The sequence below is a fragment of the Heteronotia binoei genome, chromosome 2, assembly GCF_032191835.1.
Source record: "Heteronotia binoei isolate CCM8104 ecotype False Entrance Well chromosome 2, APGP_CSIRO_Hbin_v1, whole genome shotgun sequence".
Taxonomy (NCBI): domain Eukaryota; kingdom Metazoa; phylum Chordata; class Lepidosauria; order Squamata; family Gekkonidae; genus Heteronotia; species Heteronotia binoei.
The window spans coordinates 183268589-183291534 of record NC_083224.1 but is presented as its reverse complement, the minus strand read 5'-3'; the positions used below and the strand labels follow the sequence as shown (position 1 = coordinate 183291534).

General features: G+C 47.9%; 1 protein-coding gene across 2 annotated transcripts in view; it reads left to right on the top strand.

The window, feature by feature from the left end:
- ANKRD24 (ankyrin repeat domain 24) overlaps nt 1-22946 on the top strand; it is a 57130-nt gene that overhangs the window by 32101 nt on the left and 2083 nt on the right. Inside the window, exons 11-19 of one of the 2 annotated variants that reach the window (XM_060232613.1) lie at nt 320-421; nt 515-622; nt 3277-3321; nt 3827-3925; nt 5561-5627; nt 7678-7799; nt 10916-12466; nt 13475-13648; nt 18526-18591. In XM_060232613.1, coding sequence (XP_060088596.1) covers nt 320-421; nt 515-622; nt 3277-3321; nt 3827-3925; nt 5561-5627; nt 7678-7799; nt 10916-12466; nt 13475-13648; nt 18526-18591 — 2334 coding nt within the window. Of the gene's footprint in view, nt 1-319; nt 623-3276; nt 3322-3826; nt 3926-5560; nt 5628-7677; nt 7800-10915; nt 12467-13474; nt 13649-18525; nt 18592-22946 lie in introns of both variants that reach the window. The other variant, XM_060232614.1, reaches the window with a different exon arrangement.

Below are 22946 nucleotides of genomic sequence, written 5' to 3'. Positions count from 1 at the left end.
GTGGCCTAATACACAAAGGAGCTCCTGTTACAAAATGAGCCCTGCAAAGCAGCATTTTTTTTTTTAAAAAAAATCTGTACAGCCAATCATCCTGTAGTCAAGCAAAGGCCCTACCTGGGCTCACCTACATGTCATGGCACCCACGGGCACCATGTTGGAGACCTCTGCTCTAAAATCAGGAGCAAACATGTTTAGGGATAAGCAAACTCATTCTACAAGGAGGCCTCCCATCTCTAGACCACCTTTTCATCCACACCCTCCCCCTCTCGCTTATCTTGTGTGCTGCTGCATTTCTTTGACCACTACCGTTATTTTCAAGCATGCCCCTCACCCGCCGGACCACGCTTCATCTTCCGCTGAACGGAGCAACCGGGTAGTCACTGCCAAGCCCGCCAGGGGGCACTCCATCCCAACAGACGCGGTGAGGAGCCTGGGGCAGGGATGCCACCGAGGCAGGGCACGGAAGAGGGGGGAAGGAGCCCTAAATCACGCCTCCCTGGACGCTTGTTCCCAGGAGGACCGTGAGGCTTACGAAGAGATTGTGCGACTGCGACAGGAGAGGGCCCAGTTTCTGCAGAGGATCCGGAGCCTGGAGATGCAGGAAGAGAAGCAGAAGCAAGAGGTAAAGGGCAGCGTCCACCATCAGTGGAGCCAGTGTAGTGGTTAAGAGCGGCGGACTCTATTCTGGAGAACTGGGCTTGAGTCCCCACTCTTCCTCCACATGTGACCTTGGGCCAGTCACAGTTCTCTCAGAGCTGTTCTCTCAGGAGCAGTTTTTTCAGAGCTCTCTCAGCCCCACCTGCCTCTGTTGTGGGGAAAGGAAGGGAAGGAAATTGTAAGCCTCTCTGAGATTCCAGTCTCCTCCTCCTCTTTATTTTCTTCTTTTCCTCCTCCTCTTCCTTCTTCTCCCTTCCCACAGTCCTTATCTACACAACTAAGAGGTCCCTGTAAAACGGCACTGAGTCAAGAGTGCAAGAATGTAAAAAGGCTATGCTAAAGTCAATTAGGACTGAAAAAATTGCCCCCACTGCATTCTTTACAGTTCAGGAATTTTGCTCCGTGCCGTATCTAGTTCTCCCTCATTTCCAATGAACAAATTTGAGAAATGACCCATAGCCAGCATGCCATAGCTCTCTGTGATGATTTGCACCTCTATCTTCCACTCACTCCATGATTTGCCACTGCACATGTCTGTGGTGTCAACACCCCCGAAAAGCAACCTTGATGGGATGGCACTGGTAGCCAGCTTGGTGTAGTGGTTAAAAGTGGCAAACTCTCATCTGGAGAACCGGGTTCGATTCCTCACTTCCCAAGTTGAAGCCAGCTGGGTGACCTTGGTCTAGTCACAGCACTCTCAGCCTAAAAATAAATATAGCTTGCCACCTAGTGGTGCTGGAAAAGAGCTACAGCTTCAGGCAACCAAACAATTCTTTGGGATTCCCTGGCTATACTATTAGTGCACAACGCCATATGCTAATTTAATTTGCCATTGTAGCTGCTTTGAAATTAGGGTTGCCAAGTCCAATTCAAGAAATATCTGGGGACTTTGGGGGTGGAACCAGGAGACTTTGGGGGTGGAGCCAGAAGACATTAGGGGTGGAGCCAAGATCAAGGCTGTGACAAGCATAATTGAACTCCAAAGGGAGTTCTGGCCATCACATTTAAAGGGACGGCACACCTTTTCAATGCCTTCCTTCCATAGGAAATAATGAAGGATAGGGGCACCTTATTTTGGGGCTCATAGGATTGGACCCCCTGGTCCAATCTTTTTGAAACTTGGGGGGTATTTTGGGGACAGGCACTAGATGCTATACTGAAGATTTGGTGCCTCTACCCCAAATAACAGCCCCCCCAGAGCCCTAGATACCCACAGATCAATTCTCCATGATTTTCTATGGGAATAAATCTCCATAGGTAATAACAGAGTTCCCAGCAGACATTTCCCTCCCCTCCCCCCGCTTTCTAACGACCCTGAACCGGGGGGAGGGCCTCCAAACCAGGGGATCCCCTGCCCCCACCTGGGGATTGGCTGCCCTATTTGAAATTCTTTGGTACGTGACTCCCAGCCATCAGAATTTTTGGACGATATGGATCTCAGCATGAGGACAGTCAATGTGATGTCACAGTTACTGTGTTGGACTAAGATCTGAGAGTCCCAGGTGCGAATCCCCACTCTGCTATGGGAGCCTGCTGGGAGACTTTGGACTGGCCCAACCTACCTCACAGGGTTGTTGTAAGGATAAAATGGAGGAGAGGAGAATGATATAAGCTGCTTTGGGGGGAAAGCCAGGATATAAACAAAGCAGCTAAATAAAAATAAACACACACAGCCAGCTCGAGATGAGGGTTTTTTGTTTGTTTGTTTGTTGCAGTTATAAATCAATGCATTTGTGGCCACTGGTAATGTAGAGAAGGAAGGATTATCAGAATGAACAGGAGGAGCTGAGAGCCACGCTGAACAAAATTTGCAGATTAAAAAAAAAAGGAATGATGGAGATTTTATATTCACTTAGTACATAACACTTGGTTCCACTAGAGAAGCAACAGCGCATTCGGACAAGGGAGAAATTCAAATGAGGAGAATTTTCTGACACTTCCTTAAGTCAGAAGGAATGGAGATAACGAAATGCTCATGACATAGAATCTTTTCAACATGGGCATTTGTAGACTGGCTTTCAGAAGAGATTTTTCAGCTGCCAAGAAAATGGAACTTCTTTTGAGTCTCTGAACACCATCCTAATCAAGCCAGCAGTGGAGTGATTTAATTTATTTCCTTTGTTTATACCTTCCCTTTCTCCCCATTGGGGATCCAAGCCAGCTTCTATCATTCTCCTTTCCTTCATTTTATCCTCACAACAACCCTGTGAGGCAGGCCAGGCTAAGCGTGTGGCTAGCCCACAATCACCCAGCAAGCTATGGCAGAGTAGATGTTCGAACTTGGTCTCCCAGATTCCAGTTTGACACTCAAACCCCTACACCAAACTCAAGCATTCTGGAATCTGTGACAGATAACAGGGCCCAGCCATGTGAATTAACATTAGAGAGAACCTTAGGCCATGTGCAGAGTGCCTTCCTCATATTTTCCTGCATTCTGCACCCACAACATCTGGATTGTGGAAAGATCTTCCAGGTAAGAAGCTGCAGCTCATAGGCAGCCCTTCTCCCAGAACTTCTCTCAGCGTGATACAAATGACAAAATTTATGAAGCTTCTCTAAAGGTGTGAAGCTTTTCAGTCAGTTTTGACCATGCCTGGCCTTTTCTTCCCTTTATGCTAGAGACCGGGGCTGGAGGATGACACCTTACATACAATGGAGAAACAGGTAAATCATATCCTGGGAATTAGAGGGCTTAAGACCTCAGCCCTGTTTGCATGTCTACTACATGCATCTAGCGACAAGAAGCATCACCTATTATTTTTTTTTTAAATCAGAGCAGCAACTCTTGCCAGAATTAATCCCCCTCTCCTTTGGAAAGAACGAAATCACAAGGAAATTGACTGGTTGATAGAAATGCTGATACAGCCTCGTAGTTAGGGGCCACAGGAAGGGGGCCACTGGAGAGAGGCCCATGGGGAGGAGTGCAGAAACCTCAAGAGGCGGGGGGCCATCCCTCTCCCTCCTGTGTGATTTAAATTGCCTGCCAATCAGCTGACTGGTGGGCCCTTTAAATGTCATGGGGAGGAGCAGTGGCACAATTTAAATCACACAGGAGGGTTGGCCCTGGGATGGGGGTGAGGGCCCCCAAAACCTGTCTGGGGGCCAGGTCCCATAAGCCCCTGGTTAGCTACAGGGCTGGCTGAGAATAATCTTTGCTTTGCTTTGTCAGATACAAGATCTTCAGAAGCAACTGGCTGAGAAAACAGATGAGAAGGAGAATTTGGGGAAAGAACTGGAGTTCCTACGGAGCCGTCTCTCATCCGTGGAGGTACAGGAGGATAGGAGAGAGGGTGAAGGCATCTTATCGGTTGCACATTAAATGTTGCTTTGTCTAAAGAGTTGAGCCAGCACCAACGGCTTTCATTAATTAATTAAATCGATTTGTATTCCGCCTTTTCCTAGGAATGGGCTCATCATAGGATAACATCATTTAAAAATAACAATTTAAATTAGACGGTTAAAACAAATAAAATAGCAGGATATCAAATGATACACAAGTTATAAACCAAATGGTAGATGGTGGCACAGTTAATACATTTGCAACATGCTAAAAGTGCAGGAGAAAGACCACTAGCCTTTTGTAGCAACTGACCCCTGTTGAGCTGGTAGCTGCAATACTGCCTTATGGCCACCAGTGCTGGTGGAGCTGCAGAGCAGGCTGTGAAGCCATCCCAGAGGTGCAGAGAGGAAGGTACCTGACCACCCCCCCACCCCAGCACAGTCCCTAACTGGAGACTTCTACTCCCTTGTATGGCCACTGGAGTAATATATGTCTAGTTTCATGTTCCACATTTCCTTGACTAGTAGGAAATTCTGGGGCTTCTTTATGGAAGTAGAAAAAGCCCAGTACAGGCTGAGCAGGTGGGGAGATTTTGTTCATGTAGATAAAATGTATGTGGGGTTTCTAAAATGACCCCAGGCACAGTCAGGGAAGCTTCAGTCTCAATTTCTTTATTCCACACCAAAAAAATAAGTAGTTTTTTTAAAAAATGTAAAATAAAATAAAATTGCAAAATGCAAAAGAGAGGAGGAGGAGGAAGAAGAAGAAGAAATTGGATTTATACCCCACCTTTCACTATCTTTATTTATACCAGCTACCAGAGGAGGTGCGGGCCTTGAGGGACCTTAACCAGTTCCGCCGAGCCTGTAAGACCGTCCTCTTTCAGCTGGCTTTTTAATGTGAAGTATTATACCATCACTATGCAAGCTATGTTATATCTGTAGCACCAAATTAATCTGTGTTTTAAATTTGTTTTACTGATGTTTTAATGTTTAACTAAGTAATAATTTAAATTGGGGTATTTTGTTGTTTATTATTTTATTAATGTAATGTATTTTTGTTATGTTATGTAAGCTGCCCTGAGCCTGCTTCGGCGGGGAGGGCGGGATATAAATTAAAAATTATTATTATCATTATTATTATCATTATTATTATTATTATACCCCACCTTTCACAAAGGAGTTTCAGAGTGGCTTACAATCTTCGTTTTCTTTCCTCACAACAGACACCCTGTGAGGTAGGTGGGGCTGAGAGAGCTCTGAGAGAACTGTTCCTTAGAGAACAGCTTGGAGAGGGTTATGATTGACCCAAGATCACTCCAGCAGTTGCATGTAAAGGAGTGGTACATCAAACCCAGTTCTTCCCCCTCCTCCCAGCTCTCCTGCCCCACACAATTTCCCAGTGCCCCACCACTCAAAATTTTCTGGCTACACGCCTGCCTTCCTCCCCTTCATTCTGCTTCTCCAACAATTAACATTCCCCCCTCTGATGAAGCACCAAACTTAGATCCCGAAGGTTGGTGTGGTTTCAGGGGTCCCCTATACCTCTCTTTGTGAGACCTTCTGCATCAGACAGCCCTGTGAGAACCTGGATCCTCCCTTTCTCTGTTCTTCTCACTTACAGAATGAGAAAGAGAACACCAGCTATGACATTGAGACCCTGCAGGATGAAGAACTGCTGGAGTTCCCAGGTAGGGGCCTGTATCCTGTTTCCCCACCTCATTAGACCTAGTGGATGGGTCACACTAGTGGTGCATGCTGTCAAGCATCCTGTATTCCTCTGGGATGGATGCCCACAAAACAGGGCAATGAAGGCAAGAGCCCTTCCTCAATGGTTCTTTCTATAGCACAGGGGTGGCCACTTAGAATAAACATCAGATGTTTGAGACCCACCAGGAGGGGGAGGGGGAGAGAATGTCCACGAGTTCTCGTATTGTGAGAAAGGGAGAAAAGGTACTTTTTTCTCTACCTTCTCTATCCCATGCATCATCTCGTAAATTTCTATCATGTCGCCCCGCAGTCGATGTTTCTCCGAGCTAAAGAGCCCCAAGCATTTTAACCTTTCTTCATAGGGAAAGTGTTCCAATCCTTTCATCGTTCTTGTTGCCCTTTTCTGGACTTTTTCCAATGCTATAATATCCTTTTTAGGTGCAGCTACCAGAATTGCACACAGTATTCCAAATGAGGCCGCACCATCGATTTATACAGGGGCATTATAATACTGGCTGATGTGTTTTCAGTTCCCTTCCTAATAATTCCCAGCATGGGAATTCCCTTCCTCTCCCCACAACAGACACCCTGTGAGATAGGTGGGGTTGACAGAGCTATGTGAGAACAGCTCTGAGAGAACTGTGACTGACCCAAAGTCACCCAGTTGGTTTCATGAAGAGGAGTGGGGAATCAAACCAGTTATCCGGATTAGAGTACACCGCTCTTAACCAGTACACCAAACTGGCTCAATCAAGCTTGCAGCCATTCAAGATCCTATTGGGTAACCTAGTTATTTGAGATTCTAGGTTGTTTTTTTAAGTGCCCATCTGGTCTGATTTTTTCATAATTTCGTGCTGGTAATGAAGAGCTTGCGTTATTCATAAAAATACATGGTTGAGTTCTTCCTGGACTGAACTAGTTCATGCTGGAAGATGAGGTTGAGGAGATCACATTACTCTCCTATGTTTCAGAATGTAGCCTCCCATGGAGAACATTTCTTTTTAGAAGCTACCTTTCTAGATAAAGGTAAACAGGTAACGGTAGTCCCCTGTGCAAGCACCAATCGTTTCCGACTCTGAGGTGACGTCGCATCATGTCGTTTTCATGGCAGACTTTTTATGTGGTGGTTTGCCATTGCCTTCCCCAGTCATCTGCACTTTACCCTCAGCAAGCTGGGTTCTCCTTCGACTGACCTTTGAAGGATGGAAGGCTGAGTTAACCTTGAGCTGTGGCTACCTGAACCCAACTTCCGCCAGGATCGAACTCAAGTCATGTGCAGAGTTTGCACTGCAGTATTGCAGTTTACCACTCTGTGCCACAAGGCTTCTTACCTTTCCACATACAGGGATTATATTAACCCAGTCCAGAGATTTCCATAGCAATTTCCATAGAGATTTCATGTGCACTGCTGTGCAACCTATGTTAGCATAACACCTTGTGCAAGCCTCCTATGATTGCAGTTGGACTGAATCATGGGTTTTGTAGTTTCAACTGCAAAAACCCCCACAAGCATGCAAGCTTCTGGGGCCTGTATTTAAGAGACACATAATGTGTTTGGGTACAGGTATACAGGGCCTTTTTTTTTTAAAAAAAGCAGGAACGCACAGGAATGCAGTTCCGGCTGGCTTGGTGTCAGAGGGTGTGGCCTAATATGCAAATAAGCTCCTGCTGGGCTTTTTCTACAAAAAAGCCCTTTGCAAAACAATGGTGACATCAGGGTGTGTGATCTAATATGTAAATGAGTTCCTGCTGGGCTTTTTCTACAATAAAAGCCCTGCAAGTATATAATTTACAGTCAGCTTGCAGTGCAGTCTCTGTTGTATGAAGAGGAGCATTTAAGAATGAAATAACAAATCTATGCTAAGGAGACAGGAAAGACAAAAATTAACAAAAGTATCTCAAGGATTTGTGAGGGGCCTGGTCTCTTCTCCCAGCATTGACCATTCTCAGAAATCTTTTGCTCCAGCAAAGTGGCTTCATTATGTACCTTCAGATCAGATCTGGGGACCTTCTTCTACTTCATTTCAACAGGGGCAGAGCTGCTGCTATCCAAAAAGAGCCTGAGCATCTCTACAGAGGAACTCTTGGCCACCCTACAGGGCCAGGTGCAGTCCCTGACTCAAAAGAACAAAGAGCTGATGGAGAAAATACAGGTACATTCATTGGCCTTTCATTGATTGTAATGTCCGTTTTCATTGACTACAATTTTGAAGCCATAAATCACTTAGAAAGAGGGTACTGAACAGGAATCAATGAATAAATCTTACAAAGACGTCTTTTCACCATCTGATTTACTTCTCCATCCATCTCCACTCTGCTTCTGGATGTGGAGGTTCTGCTAGGGCTTGTGAGTCACTGTAGTTGAACTCACTTTGCAACCCAAACGAGGGATGTAACTAACCTGATCCCACATGAGCAGTTTTTTCACCTCATGCTGATCATATTGCCACTGGGAGTTTATTCAGCTTGGAACTGCAACAGAGATTCTGCATGGCACAGGGTAGTCTGGGATTTTTTTGGGGGGTGGGGGGAGTAAATCATGGTTTGCCCTGGCCCAGATGGCCCAGGCTAGCCCAGTCTCATCAGATCCCAAAAGTTAAGCAAAGTAATCTCTGATTGGTAGTTGGATAGGAAACTATACATGGTCATTACTAGGGTTTCCAGGTCCTACCTTTCCGCTGGTGGGAGGGCCTTTCTGGGAGCTTCTGCCATGCATATGACACTCTAGTTTTTGGACAGAACTCGATGATCTGAGCCCAATTTTACCATAGAGTTTTTGCTCAAAAACTGGAGTGTCGTTGTGAGATGTCAGCAGCAGGATGATGTCACTTCTAGGTAGGTTTTTTTTTTTTTTGTAGCAGGAACTCCTTTGCCTGTTAGGCCACACACCCCTGATATAGCCAATCCTCCTGAAGCTTACAGTAGGCCCCGTACTAAGAGCCCTGTAAGCTCTTGGAGGTTTGGCTACATCAAGGGGGTGTGACCTAATATGCAAAGGAGTTCCTGCTACAAAAAAAGTCCTGCGTCCAGGTGACGTCCCTATGCTGCATTTCAGGGCATTTGTGGGTGGGGTGCCCCCCCATCCAGCTGGCTGGTGACAGGAAGGAGTCCGCAAAAGTGGGGAAAACCCGCCCGGACTAGAGGTTTGGCATCCCTAGTCACTTCACAGAGGCAGCCAATGGTAAAACCACCTCTGTTTGTCTTTTGTTTTGAAACCCCAGTGGGGTTGCCAGAAATTGGCTGAGACTTGATGGGGCTTTCCACCCCCAGCCGTGGTTTCTCTTTCGCATCTGATGCAGTTTGTATTGCAACCCTCCCCCCATTGTTGTAATGCCCTCCTTTGTAGCTTGCTCAAGAATAATATGATAGTGCACTTTTTTTTGGTTGCATGCTACTGCTCCAGAACACATTCCTTGAATCCTTCGATGATCTAATTGCTTGGAAGGCACTGAGTGTTAATGTTTTATGCATTATGATGTGGCATGTAATAACAAACCCTCAGTTTTGTTGGTGTCAGCAAGGACACTAAGGCAGTGAAACTGCAGAGAGAAGGGGGCATATCTTTCAATCGAACAGAAGGAGTACCTTCCTTTCTGGATGTATGAAAAAGTTTGTCCCTACAGTTCCATAAAGGGAAAGATCTTTTCCTCTCAGGTTCTTATTTAAAAAAAAAAAAGCTTTTAGTGGGGAAAAACATGCTGTTCATACTGATTTGGTTAGGACTGAAGAAAAACACTGCACAGGGAAAAACAGGCTCATGACCAGAGATGTTGGAAACCTCCACAGGGAGTCATCCCTGGTTAAGGTCTGCAGATTTCCACAGCAAATCCCCAGATGCCCTATTAGGGTTGCCAGATTTGATGATTGTGCTGGTGAGGGAGGGGGAGGGACTTTCTGGGAGTAGAGGTGGAATGCCGCAACGTACTGACATCACACAGAAGTGATGTCATCTTCTTGTTGATGTGCGGCAACACTCTGCTTCTCGGGCAAAACTCTATGGTAAAATTGCCCTCAAACTCTAGAGTTCCACCACACAGTGACATTGCTACTGTGTGACATCAGCACATTGCATTTGGGGGCAGGATTTCCCCCTGCCAGCCAGCTGATCAGCGGATGGTAGGAGCCCAAAAAGACAGACAGAGGCTCCCCCGCCTCCAACTGGTGAATGGCATTCCTGTGCAAGCAGATTTGGATCGCCATTATAGGAATTCAGTAGTCTATTTTAGGCTTCAGAAGCAAGTTATTAGACTCTTGCAGAAATATCCATTAACTGGAGTTGCCAACTCCAGGTTGGAAAATTCCTGGAGATCTGGGGTATGTGTGAAACAATGGGAGGACAGGGTTTGGGGGAAGGAGGGACCTCAACAAGGTCTAATGCCATAGAGTCCACCCTCCAAAAGAGCCATTCTCTCCAGGGAAATTGATGTCTATAGCGGGTTGTAACTCCAGAAGATGTTCAGGCAGTCCCACTTGGGAGCTGGCAATTCACTTTTAGTCCTGGCATGATATAGAGGAGCCTGTCTTGGCTGTTCCTCCTCTCACCTCACCAGTAAATAGTAGTCAAAAACTGGAGCCCGGGGCTGGCAGGAAATTTAATCCTCCTGTTGTTCTCTGATGGCTCCATTCTGGCTGTGTGAAACAATAGCTAACGGATTTGTGCCAAGTTTCAGGGCACAAAGACAGCCCAGATAAGCTGACAAATGTTCCTCCCCACCACCTCCCCATGTGTCACATTCCTAGGGCTGCTAACTCAAGATAGTGTTCCCTCCTGTATGGAGTAGCTATCCATGTTGACAATGTGGGTCTTTTGCCGTCACAAGGAGCTCTGCCCATAGAGTTGTATTTCAAGACGCCTGTGACACAGTCTTGCTAAATAAAGTCTAACTCAGGGAATGTCTCCCAGTGATCCATGGGTCTCTTTCCCTGTCAACCAGGGCGTTTTTTGTAGCAGGAACTTCTTGGCATATTAGGCTACACCCCCCTGATGTAGCCAATCCTCCAAGAGCTTACAGGGCTCTTCTTACAGGGCCTACTGTAAGCTCTTGGAGGATTGACTACAACAGGGGTGTGTGGCCTAATATGCAAAAGAATTCCTGCTACAAAAAAAGTTCTGCTCCCAATCAACCGGGTTTTTTTTGAGCAGGAACGCACAGGAATGCAGTTCCAGCTAGCTTGGTGTCAGGGTGTGTGGCCTAATATACAAATGAATTCCTGCTGGGCTTTTTCTACCCAAAAAGCCTGCCATCTACCAACTTTCCATTTTGCACAGATCTTGGAGAACTACGAGAGGGATGAGAGTGACGCGGATGCCTCTGGGGACTTCATTCCTGTCATCTTGTATGACTCACTGAAGTCGGAGTTCGACAAGCTGAAGGCACAGCATGCCGATGCCCAGGCAGCCTTGGAGGTTCTGGAAGGGGGCAGCACCACCAACGAGGCCTCCGGCAAGCTCATCTCAGCAGAGGCTTACGAGATCCTGAAGTCCGATTACGAGCAGCAGATCCGAGCCCTCAAGGGGGCTCTGGAGAAGAGCAGCTCACCAACCGAGGGGAAGAGCACAGACCGAGAGAACAGGAACTCCGGCTTGGGGATGGAAGAGGAGAAGGAAGCAATGAGAATCAAGTTGGAAGAGATGGCCAAAGAACTGAGCGAGACCCACGAGAAATATCAGGCTGCCCTCAAGGAGGCAACGCTCCTTCAGGAACAAATTGAGTTGGGAATCCTATCAGTGGAGGAGAAGGATGCTGTGGAGAGCTCCAGAGTGGAACTAGAGATGGTGAAGGCCGCTCTGCACCAGGCTCAAGAGGACCTGAAAGAGCGAGAGTTGAAGGTGAAGGAACTGGAGGGATGGCTGAAGGAAACAGCTGTGCAGGGTCCTCCCACAAAGGAGTTCGAGGAGATGAAGGCCTCCCTTGTGGTCTCCCTGGAGGAGGCCTCCAGAGAGAAGGAGGCCCTGCTGAAGAGGTGCAGCTCCGCCGAGGCGGAGGCGAAAGAACTGAGAGAAACCTTGAAGGAGAAAATCTGTGAGATGGAAAAGGCCAAAGGAGGCCTCTCAGAGAGCCAGGGCCTGCGGGGGGAGGTCAGTGGATTACAGAAGCAGCTAGAAGCCGCAACGAAGAGGAACGAGGAAGCGCAGGCTCAGATGGAGAAGCTCAAAGAGGGGCACAAGAAACTGGAGAAGGAGATTCAGGCCTCCAAGGACCGGGTAGCCTCCCAGTATATCCTCAGGCAGGAGCACGAGGCAATGGTGGCGAAAGCGATGTCATCACTTTCAGAGGCTGAAGGGCAGCTGGCAGAGCTGAAGGAGAAGCACGGTGCCACCCAGAAGGAGCTGGCGGAACTGCAGAAGAAGTCGGAGAGCTACAGACGAGAGTCGGTGCCCCTGACAGAGCATGCTCGTGCCAAGGAGGCCCTGGAGGGTACCTTGTGGGAGCTGAAGGCCAAGTCTAAACTTTTGGAGCAAGAGCTGAACGCCAAGAACAAGGAGTTCACCCGGCTGCAGGTGGAGTTGGACGCCGTCCGGCAGGATGCAGTCTCCAAGGAAGTCCACGAGCAGCTCCGGGCCAGCCTGCAGGGTGAAGTGGAAGCGCTGAACGCCAAGCTGGCTGATTTGGGGCGGAAGCATGAACGCACCTGCACTGAGGTCTTCCAGGTGCAGCGGGAGGCGCTCTTCATGAAGAGCGAGAAGCATGCGGCCGAGGCCCAGCTGGCTGCAGCAGAGAAACAACTGAAGAGCTTGCGAGCCGAGTCGGACAGGATCCAGGAGCTGCACAGCCACATTGAGGACTCGGCAAAGTTGGTCAAGGAGAAGGACAAGAAGGTGAGGAGTGAGCACGTGGTGGTGGTGGTGGGGGGGGGGGCAAAAGGCTGAATGGGGGGTGGGGCAGGGGTCATGGCTGGTGTTCACAGTGAGTAACTGTTAGTCATAAGAAGGGATCACCATTTTTTGAGGGCCTGTCACTAATCTCCAGGGGCCAGCATCTTCACAGATGGAATACAATATGAAAATATATCCCAGAATCCTTTGTGCTATGGGGAGCCTTCTCATCTCACCACAGAGGTGTTGTCAAATTCTGCAGGCAGCCAACCTGTTTAGCATGATCAGAGTCTTCGGAGGCAGCAAAAATCTGCTGAAGATGACAGTTCTGGTTTACAGGCTACTGAGCTGCTAACTTCCAAAGTGGAGGCTTAGTTTTGAAAACAACAATAAAGAGCCAGTGTGGTGTAGTGGTTGGAGCAGTGGTGGCCAAACTTGCTTGACATAAGAGCCACATAGAATAAATGTCAGATGTTTGAGAGCTGGAAGACATGAATGTCAGATGTTTGAGAGAAGGAAGGAAGGAAAATAGATGGGGGAAGGAGGGAGTGGTGGAAAGAATGCAACTTTAACTTTAAATGCATTATTCAAGCCACTGGCTTGGGGTGGTGGGGTTTTTGAGAGCCACAGAATATGTGTGAAAGAGCCACATGTGGCTCCAAAACTGCAGTTAGGCCACTCCTGGGTTAGAGCGTTGGACGAGAATTTGGGAGACCCAGGTTTGAATCCTCACTTTACCATGGAAACTTGCTGGGTAACCTTTGGCCAGTCACATATTCTCAGCCTAATACACTTCACAGGGTCATTGTGAGGATAAATTGAAGGAGAATAGTATATCCTGCTTTAGCTCTGTATTGGGGAGAATGATGAGGTATAAATGAAATAAAGAAGAAGAAGCAAAGAGCACAAAAGGGAGTGCCCCAGATAGCAGAAGGGTGCTTTGATAACGGGGGGGGGGGCACTTTGGATAAGGAAACGACTGTCCACACACTTCCACCTCCTGTTCTGCAGATCACAGAACTTTCAAAGGAGGTCTTCAAGTTGAAAGAGGCTTTGAATGAACTGTCGGAACTCTCCGGCCAGGCGGGGGCCTCGCCCAAAGCAGCCTCGCCCCAGAAGACAGAGAATCGGCAGGAGGTGGCCACCCTCCAGGGCAAAATCAATGACCTGGAGCAGCAGTTGGTTGTGAGTATCCTGGGAACTGGGGGTGGGGGAGAGGAGACACAACCGTGATATGAAAGGGATGCCCATTCCTCATACATCTTCAGGATCTGGCATCCCAAGTTAGATTGCCTCTTTATATTGAGATTCCGTGTAAATCCATCTTCAATCTCCCGAGACTCTAACTATATTGTTGTAAAGTAGTGGGTTCAGACGCTAGAGTGATTTCAGCATAGCTCTTCATTTGCAAGAAACACCACTGAAAAAAACACGCAGCTAGCTGCAACTGTATACACAGAAACTCCACCCGAAACACACCTCCAGCAATAAACAACCCAATTGAAAAACAGGCTCTCGGAACCCTCATTTGCATGGGCTTCATTCAAATGGGTATTTCCTAATTGCACTCTGAGTGTAGCTGCAAGGAGCCTCTCAAATGATTGGCTTTATTCAAATGGATATTACCTGATTGGCTGGCTCAGCAAGGGCGTCCAATCTGAATGCAGCTGCAAGGAGCCTGTCAAATGATGGGTCTTCGTTTGCAGCTCCCAGTACACTGCAGTTGTATTCCATTAATTCCAAATACAACCAAAATGATCTTTGCGTGCAAGTGGTATTTGCTATGTTGTAGAAAAACTCTGCCCTTGACATCTATGGGTAGGCTTCCCAAGTTCCCACTGAGGAGTGGGGTTTCCCCCAGTTTCACGGCCCTCAACTCGCTGGTACAGAGAGGGCTATCGAGGGTATCCCCGCTTCCAAAGAGCTCCATCATGTGTGGCACGTGGGGCATGATGACATCACCTGGAAGTGACATCATTGTGCCAGGCACGTTGCATGGGGACACTCTAGCAATTTGGGGAAAACTCTATGGTGCCACAGAGTTCCCTCCCAATTGCTAGAGCCATCCCCACATGAAACCATAGAGTTTCCCCCAATTGCTAGAGCATCCCCTTAAGACATACCTGGCATGATGACGTCACTTTGGGGTGACATCATCGCACTGCATGCACATGAAATAAGTCCCCTGCCAGCAGCCAGTGGGGACTTGGCAACCCTATCTGCGGGGTGCAGAAGGTCCTAGAGGCCTGTTCCAAGACGGCCTGATTTGTAATTGATTCAGGTGATCCAATTAATTTTCGGAGGCTGAGCAAGGCTTGCCATGTTGCCCACTATAGCCACCTCCCACACCCAGCTCCAGGCTCTCACTGCTTAATAGAGCAGCAGAAGCAAGGAGGGGGGCTAGCACTGGATGATGCTCTAGGAATTTCCCAAATCTTTATGGTAAAAGCCAACACCAAATTCAGTAGTCCTTGCCCCCCTCCCATCAGGGGTGGCCAGCCTACATTGAACAAATGTTAATTACTCTAGTCTTCCTGGATTAATTACAGATAGCTTTACCAGATTGCCCCTCCAGTGGAGGTGTGAGTCCCCTGCTGACAGGCCCCACCTCCCTGGCCCTGCCACCAATCAGCTGGCTGGTGAGGGGAGGATTTACCTGAAAAAGAGGAAGATCCCTCTGATGTGTCTATGTCACTGCCTGTGTGACTCGGAAGTGATGCCATTGCAGCTGGGATGCCATGCAATGCTCTGGTATGTGGAAAAAACTCTATGGTGGAAGCCAAGTTTACCATAGAGTTTTTGTCCAAATATCAGAATTTTGCCTTAATGTCCCGGATATGATGACTTCACTTCCAGGTCACCTGGGCAATGATGCAGACATGTCGCTGTGCTTCGGTTGGGCCTCCCTGCTGCTCCTGGTAAGTCCTGCCTCCCCTGCTGGTTGTGGGAGGGACTGGCAACCCTAATTACAGAGGTCGTTTTCGCACTCACCTCCAGCCGGCGCGACCCCCCTCTTCACCGTGCAGGATCTGCGCGGATTTCGCACTAAATGCCGCGGAGCAGCCTTTTGCGCCGGAAACTCCCGTCGCAAAAGCCGCTCAAACGTAAATCGCCAAAAAGCAGTTTGGCGTTTGCGCGGCTTTTGCGACGGGAGTTTCCGGCGCAAAAGGCTGCTCCACGGCATTTAGTGCGAAATCCGCGCAGATCCTGCACGGTGAAGAGGGGGGTCGCGCCGGCTGGAGGTGAGTGCGAAAACGACCAGAGTGAATGGCTCCTGCTTTTCCCTCCAGCTATCAAGAATTCAATCCTGAGGCTTGGAGGGTGCCTGGGAAATGTACGCCTGGAAGGAAATTGGCATCAAGGCCTGAGGCCTATATGTGACAGAAAGTCTGTCTTGAGGCCTTACAGGCCACTCCACCCCTCAGGCTCAGGTCTAAGATCATGACAACAGCAGCCAATCAGGCTTGACAGAAGGGCTGCCAGCTATTGGCTGGCAACTAGTGAGAGGGGTCAAGGATGGGGGACTGACTTCATCATAATCATGTCTGCCAACTACCTGCCACAATGCTCTGGGATTTGCCCAAAAGGCTATGGTAAAACCATAGATTTTTGGCTGAATTCCTAGAGTGTTGCTCCCATGTGGTGACATCACTTCCAGATATTCAGTGGAAGTAATATCATACCATTGGTGTCAACTTCCCAGATATTTTCTGCCTGCAAACCCATCAACCAGCAGCGAGCAGAGCTACTGGAGGCCAGGAGATCTCCCTAGTTGAGAAACATAACAATGGCAATTCAGAGTGAAAGCTCAATCCTGGCTTCCTGTAATGCTTTTACCCAAAAAGTAAAATTACCCAAAGGGATTCTTTTTTGAAAAAATAAAAAGCTTCTCTTTTGGCTAGGCTCTAGCCTTAATCTTTAATCCCTAATCCCCCCTGGTTCTTGCTCTAAGTAATCCAGAGAAACCAATTTTATTACCCGCATGTTCAGTGGACATCTGGAAATTAATCTGGATTTCCTGGATTAATTACAGATCATTCTTCCCTTCCAGCCTTGGCTCAGGCTCCCCACCCCCTCCCTCCCCAGCCCATTTAGCTGTAGCGCTTTGGAATCGTTAGACAATGTGAAAGATTTCTAACTCCCACAGAGCAGTTCACGAAATTCCGCAGAGCAGAACTGTTTAAACAAGCTGTTGAGGGTGTTTAATTGCGGGCCCACAGCGTTATGGAGCGGTTCGATTGATATTATGTTGAGTTCTTCACTAGGAGGTGCCAGACTCAGAAAGAATGGGGGGCAAGGAGAGGTTAAACTGCAGTGCTTTGGCCAAATCCTGAAGGATCACCTCAACGTAATGATGCCATGCACTGGTGTGATGCTGCCCTCTCCTTTATTTTTCTGCTGCTGGCCTGTGAAGTGCCAGTGAGGAACAGGGGCTGTTGTCAAGAGGCTGGCCTTTAGCCACAGGGGGACCTGTGGGGGCCCTGCCCCGACTTCCTGATGGGGTGCCCCTACGTAGGGCCCCCAACCTTTCTTTTCTCCTCCTGGCTGCCACATGAGAGGGAGGGGGTAGCCCCCACCCTCTCAGCTTTCACCCCCGGGGCCTCCCAGGAAGCAGCAACAAGGGGAGGGAGGACTGTTTCAATCACACAGGAGGGGCGCCAGGAGCAGCTGCCAGCCACCTGCGTGATTTAAAGGAGAGAAGGGGTAGGTAGGAAGGAAGGGAAGAACAGGTGCTCTAAGTTGCACGCCCTGAGTCCTGGCAGGGGAGGGGGCTGCTATGCGCTCCCTGACTGTTATTTATGCCCCCTGACCTTTGAAATCTTGACTGCAGGCCACTTGGGAGTGTTGTGCCCTGAGCATGAGGTACAACACAATAGACGGAGAGGATCCAAAGATCTGAATTCCAGTTGGCTGCATAATTCTAACTGGCCAATCGGGAGGCAGTATCAGGGAACCCTAGGATCCACCAATGGGTATGCATATTCTAATGAAGGATCCAATAAGGGTGCAATCACAGGGTGTTTTCTGCTTCATGGGGGCTGGGTTTTCCCTGCCCCAACTGGATATATTGCTGCACATTCTGAGTACTTGTGAATAGGATGTAGTCACTTGATAAAGATGCTGGATCGCTAGCTGAACTCACTGCTTAACAGGGAGGTCTTTCAGTAGGGTTGTGAGCAGTGAGTTGGGAAATACCAGGAGATTTTTTGGGGGGTCAAGCCTGGGAAGGGTAGGGTTGGTGAGGTGTTGTAATTCCATAGCATTCACCCTCTAAAGTTGCCATTTCTTCCAGGGGAATGGCTCTAGGGGTGTCGAACTCATTTGTTGTGAGGGCCGAATTGACATAAATGAGACCTTGTCGGGCCGGGCCATGCGTGTACCTATTCAAGATTAGGTAGCAGAGATATAAACTTTATAAAGGATACAGACCAACGCAATTAAAGGTTTTTTTTTTTAAAAAAAACAAATTTAAAACATGCTTAACACATTAGCACTTGGTGGTCTTAAAGGTGTTTTCTTTGTATTTCTCTCATGGGATCTAGGGAACTGGACAAAGCAAGCTCTGGCTCTTTCCTTCCTTCCCCAGGGGATCAGGAGGGGAAGGAGCCTCAACCAATAGAAGGAAGAGAGGCTTGGTTCAGTAGCTCTGCTGTGCAATTGAGAGAGCCTGATAAAGTAAGCTATCCTTCCTCCCCAAGTGAGGAGCCTCAGCCAATGGAGAAAATCGAGGTTTTGCTCTGTAGCTCCTGTGCAATTGAGCAAGCCTGGCAAAGCAAGCTGTGATGCAGAAGGAAGCAAGAGAGAGGGAGAAGGAAGCAGATCACAGCCAGTTGTTTGGGGGGCTGATAAGAGCCCTCCGGGGGCCTGATTCGACCCCTGGGCCTCATGTTTGACACCCCTGCTTTAGATCATCTGGAGATCAACTGTAATAGAGGGAGATCTTGAGATTCCACCTGTAGTTCAGGAATCTTTTCTCACTATGTTAGGAGTCCTGGTCTCCCGATTTTGGCAGAGCAAGCAGAATTTAATTATCTCAATGGCTGGTCTGTTTTTGGTTACAGGAGGCTGAGAAACGACACACCAATGTAGTTTCTTTGTACAGGGGACATCTTCTCTATGCTATACAGGTGGGTCAGTAGGGGTCCTGGTTTTGGGGAAGGAGCTGGATGGAGGGTGGGGGTGTGTGGATGGGGAAATGGATGAAAGAAGATAATGTCTAGAGTGCAATCTAACATAAATCTATTCTGTACAAATTCATCTTGTAATGAGGCAAAGGGGTGTGTGTGGAAGCATAAAGGCACTTGGTCAAGTCCCATTAATTGGATACCTACGGAAAAGATTCTTGGTGGGTTTTGAGTGCGAAGTGGCTGTTAGTGCGTAGGGCATGAGAAGCAGGGCTTTTTGTAGCAGGAACTCCTTTGCATATTAGGCCACACACCCCCTGATGTAGCTAATCCCCCTGGAGCTTACAGTAGGCCCTGTATTGGGAGCCCGATAAACTCTTGGAGGATTGGCTACATCAGGGGTGTATGGCCTAATATGCAAAGACGTTCCAGCTACAAAAATGGCCCTGATGAGAAGAATGCTCTCCATGCGCACGAGTGCATGTGCCTATGTTGATTGCACATCTGTCTGGACTTGTCTGGAGCATTTTCACATGTTAGCCACTTAACAGTGCCGGAGACCTACCAAAATCACACACCTCTTTCCCACCCTTCACTTTCTCTTCCCCTCCCATTTTCCCCTTCACTGCTTTACCCCAAACTCCTCAGTACCTCTCCGGATGCGGCTTGTGGTGGGGGGAAAATCACTATCCTCACACAGGTTCTTAAAGGCACCGGTTTGGAAAGAAGGAAGGAAGGGGCGGGACAGCCCAATGGAGCAGACCCCGGCGCGAGATTTCCGGGAGGCTGGAAGGTCATTCATGTGTCAATCAGTGCTTGGAGCCAGTGAACGCATGTCTGTGTGCTTAGCATGTTGCGCCAGGGCACACTGGCCCACGTTGGATTGTGTCTGTCTCTTGTGCTGGTTCTTGTTGCATGGCAGGGGTGGGGGCAGTTGTGACTTGGGGAGGGCTTACAGAAAAACCTCAGGTTACCCTGCATTTGAACGCAGCTTTATTTTTCTTGGGAAACACAAGAGCATGGGTTATAGACTGGAGTGTCAGAAGCCAGTTTCCAGGGAAGGAATAAGTTCATTTTCCTAGTTCAACTTCTGCAATTTCACTTTTGCCAAAAACTTTTGCAAATGTTTGAGCCCCAACATGAGAGAATTCAAATTACATTGCCACAGAAGTAGGGTTGCCAAGTCCAATTCAAGAAATATCTGGGGACTTTGGGGGTGGAGCCAGGAGACTTTGGGGGTGGAGCCAGGAACAAGGGTGTGACAAGCATAACTGAACTCCAAGGGAGTTCTGGCCATCACATTTAAAGGGACAGCACACTTTTAAAAATGTCTTCCTTCCATAGGGAATAATGAAGGATAGGGGCACCTTCTTTTGGGGCTCATAGAATTGGACCCCCTGGTCCAATCATTTTGAAACTTGGGGGGTACTTTGGGGAGAGGCACTAGATACTATACTGAAAATTTGGTGCCTCTACCTCAAAAAATAGCTCCCCCAGAGCCCCCAAAACCTCCAGATCAATTCCCCATTATACCCTATGAGAAAAGATCTCCACATAGGGAATAATGAAGACATTTCCCTCTCCTCCACACACATACACACCCTTCTCACAAATCTGATGTAGGGGATTGGCCTCTCTACTCACCAGCCAGCTTCTTTACAGCAACACAGACACAGAAAGTTGAAGCCTTTCACCACCTCCGGAGGTGGAAAGGCACATGGTCCTTTGGGGCGGGGCAGGAAGCAGCCTGGGAAAGTTCCGGCTGCTGCGATGGAGCTGGGTGGGAAGGGGAGGGGCAAGGAGAAGCTGCTGCGATCTGAGGTGAGATGGGAAGGGAAGGGAAGAGGAGAAGCATCGGGGATTGGTAGAAGGGGAGAGGAGAAGCTGCTGGGATCTAGGCTGCGTGGGAAGGGCCGCCATTCCCCCCGCTTTCTGAATTTTGGGCGAGTGGGGGGAGGAGGCTCCAAAACGGGGGTCCCCCGCCCAGGCAGGGGATTTGGGAAGCCTACACAGAAGTCTCTTGGGTACGAACGCTAGATTCGTGCACAAACAAAGCAAACTATACTTGAGGATCTTGGATTACAATTCCTTAATGATCTTTGTTGTATAATAATGCTACAGGTCCTCTAATACTTGACACAACTTAAGTACTTGGCCTCTCTTAATCTGGGCCTGGTTAAACCTGAAATATCCAAATTCTTTGTAGACCCTATCTACAACTTTGGGACTATTGTCTGTAATGCTCCTCCAAACCTCAGCTCTGTAGGTTGGGGTCCAATGGGAAGGATGATGAATACAAGATTTTAATTCATTCCATATAGGTCCCCCTTTAGTTTCTCTGATTTTCTCCCCCAAAGGGTGCAATGGAAATGGTGGTGGTGGGGAGACAGTGAGTTCCAGTCCTGGTGGAGACACCCAGCATGATGGACTTTTCCTTCATCTGTGTTTACTGGGAGGAGTGGGAGGTGGATGGGGCATATCTCTTATCCTCCTTACCCACTGAGTGGGTCTTTGGTTTCCTATTGGGAGAGACCAGGGCTTTTTTCTGTAGCAAGAACTCCTTTGCATATCAAGCCACACACCCCTTGATGTAGCCAATCCTCCAAGAGCTTACAGGGCTCTTAGTACAGGGCCTACTGTAAGCTCTTGGAAGATTGGCTACATCAGGAGTTTGTGGCCTAATATGCAAAGGAGTTCCTACTACAAAAAAAAACACCCTGGGAGAGACCCACCAGAAATCAGACCAGGAAATATGTTACTTCCAACTCCAGGTAGAAATTTGAATGAGGAGAATCAGAGAAGCATCTCTGCTTAAAAGACAAGGAGGCAACATTTTGAATAACACAGAGTCCTTGTGTACCAAGCCACTGGCAACCAGTGTGAAGTAGTGGACAGATTGCCAGACATAGACTAGGAAGACCTGGATTGGAATTCCTATCACAAAACTTGTTGGTCAATTTATAGCAAACTTGGTCAACTTGTAGCCTAGTCTACCTTTAAGGGCTGTAGTGAGCATAAAATGGAAAACAATAATCTATGGTGGACTAAGAGCAGGTGTGGAATTCCAGTAGGAGCTCCTTTGCATATTAGGCCACACATCCCTGATGTAGCCAATCCTCCAAGAGCTTATAAGGCTCTTTTTTGTAAGCTCTTGGAGGATTGGCTACATCAGGGAGGTGTAGCTCAATATGCAAAGAAGCTCCTGCTAGAATTCCACTCCTGAGTAAGAGCAAAATTAAAAATTCTATTTGGCCCAGAAATATCCTGTCAATTGACCTTTCTAGTCCTCCCAAAGAGAAGGAGGAAGGTAAACCTGAAATTTCACAGTGGGCTCTTCTGCATTCTCATTTTCGTTGCTTGTGTGTTGCTATTGCTTTGGGGGGTTTTCCCCTTTTTCCACATGCATTTTGCTCCCTCTAGTGGTCAGTTCGATATTAAATCATGTATGTCTGCCATGTCTCCCTGCAGTTTAAATCTGCAGGTTTTTATATCAGGCACACAGTGATGTAGTATTGAATTGACCACTAGATGGAGCAAAACACATGCAGAAAAGGGAAAAACCCAAAGTAAATAGGGATACACAGGCTGTGATTGCACACATTAAATACTGCACTTTTAATCCACTTTCACTGCACTTTCCAACTGGATTTTACTGCATGAACTGGCAAAATCCAGTGGATTGAAAGTGTGTTTTTTTAAGCGTGTGTGATCACAGCCACAAGAGGCGACAGTGAGAATGTGGATGAGCCCTGGGTCATTGACAGAATTGCCAGCTGACCACGAATAAAAGCTTAGCAAGCTGTGCTGCTGTGATTGGCATAGCTGTCTATAACAGCAGAAGCTTTTTCTGGTGCAGAAACACTATTACCTGTTATTATCTGTAGCTCAAACTGCTGTCAAGAGCACAGCAACAAGGGAGCACTCGAAAAGTTGGCAATTTTTCCACAGGACAGCTGTGAGGAGCTGGTAAATGAAATTCAGGTTTTCCCTTTGGAGTAAGGTGTTTTGCGGGGAGGGGTTTGGAAACTTTTTGGACCTCATAAAATACATAAGCCCTTGGGGTAATACTAATTTTATTTACACCAATTTCGCACTAGGGCTTGTTCCAGATGTAGAGCCCTTTTGCTCCTGGCGCTTCTCTCCATTTTCACACAAGCTGCCGTGGAGCTGCGAGTTGGCGTGCAGCTTTCCCACAGCAAGCAGAAAATGCTTGTAAGAGGATCTTGCTTGCTGCAGGAAAACAGCGCGCCAACTTGCAGCTCCACGGCAGCTTGTGCTAAAACTGAGAGAATGCCTGGAGCAAAAGGACTCTCCACTCGGAACAAGCCTAGATAATGATGATGATATTGGATTTATAT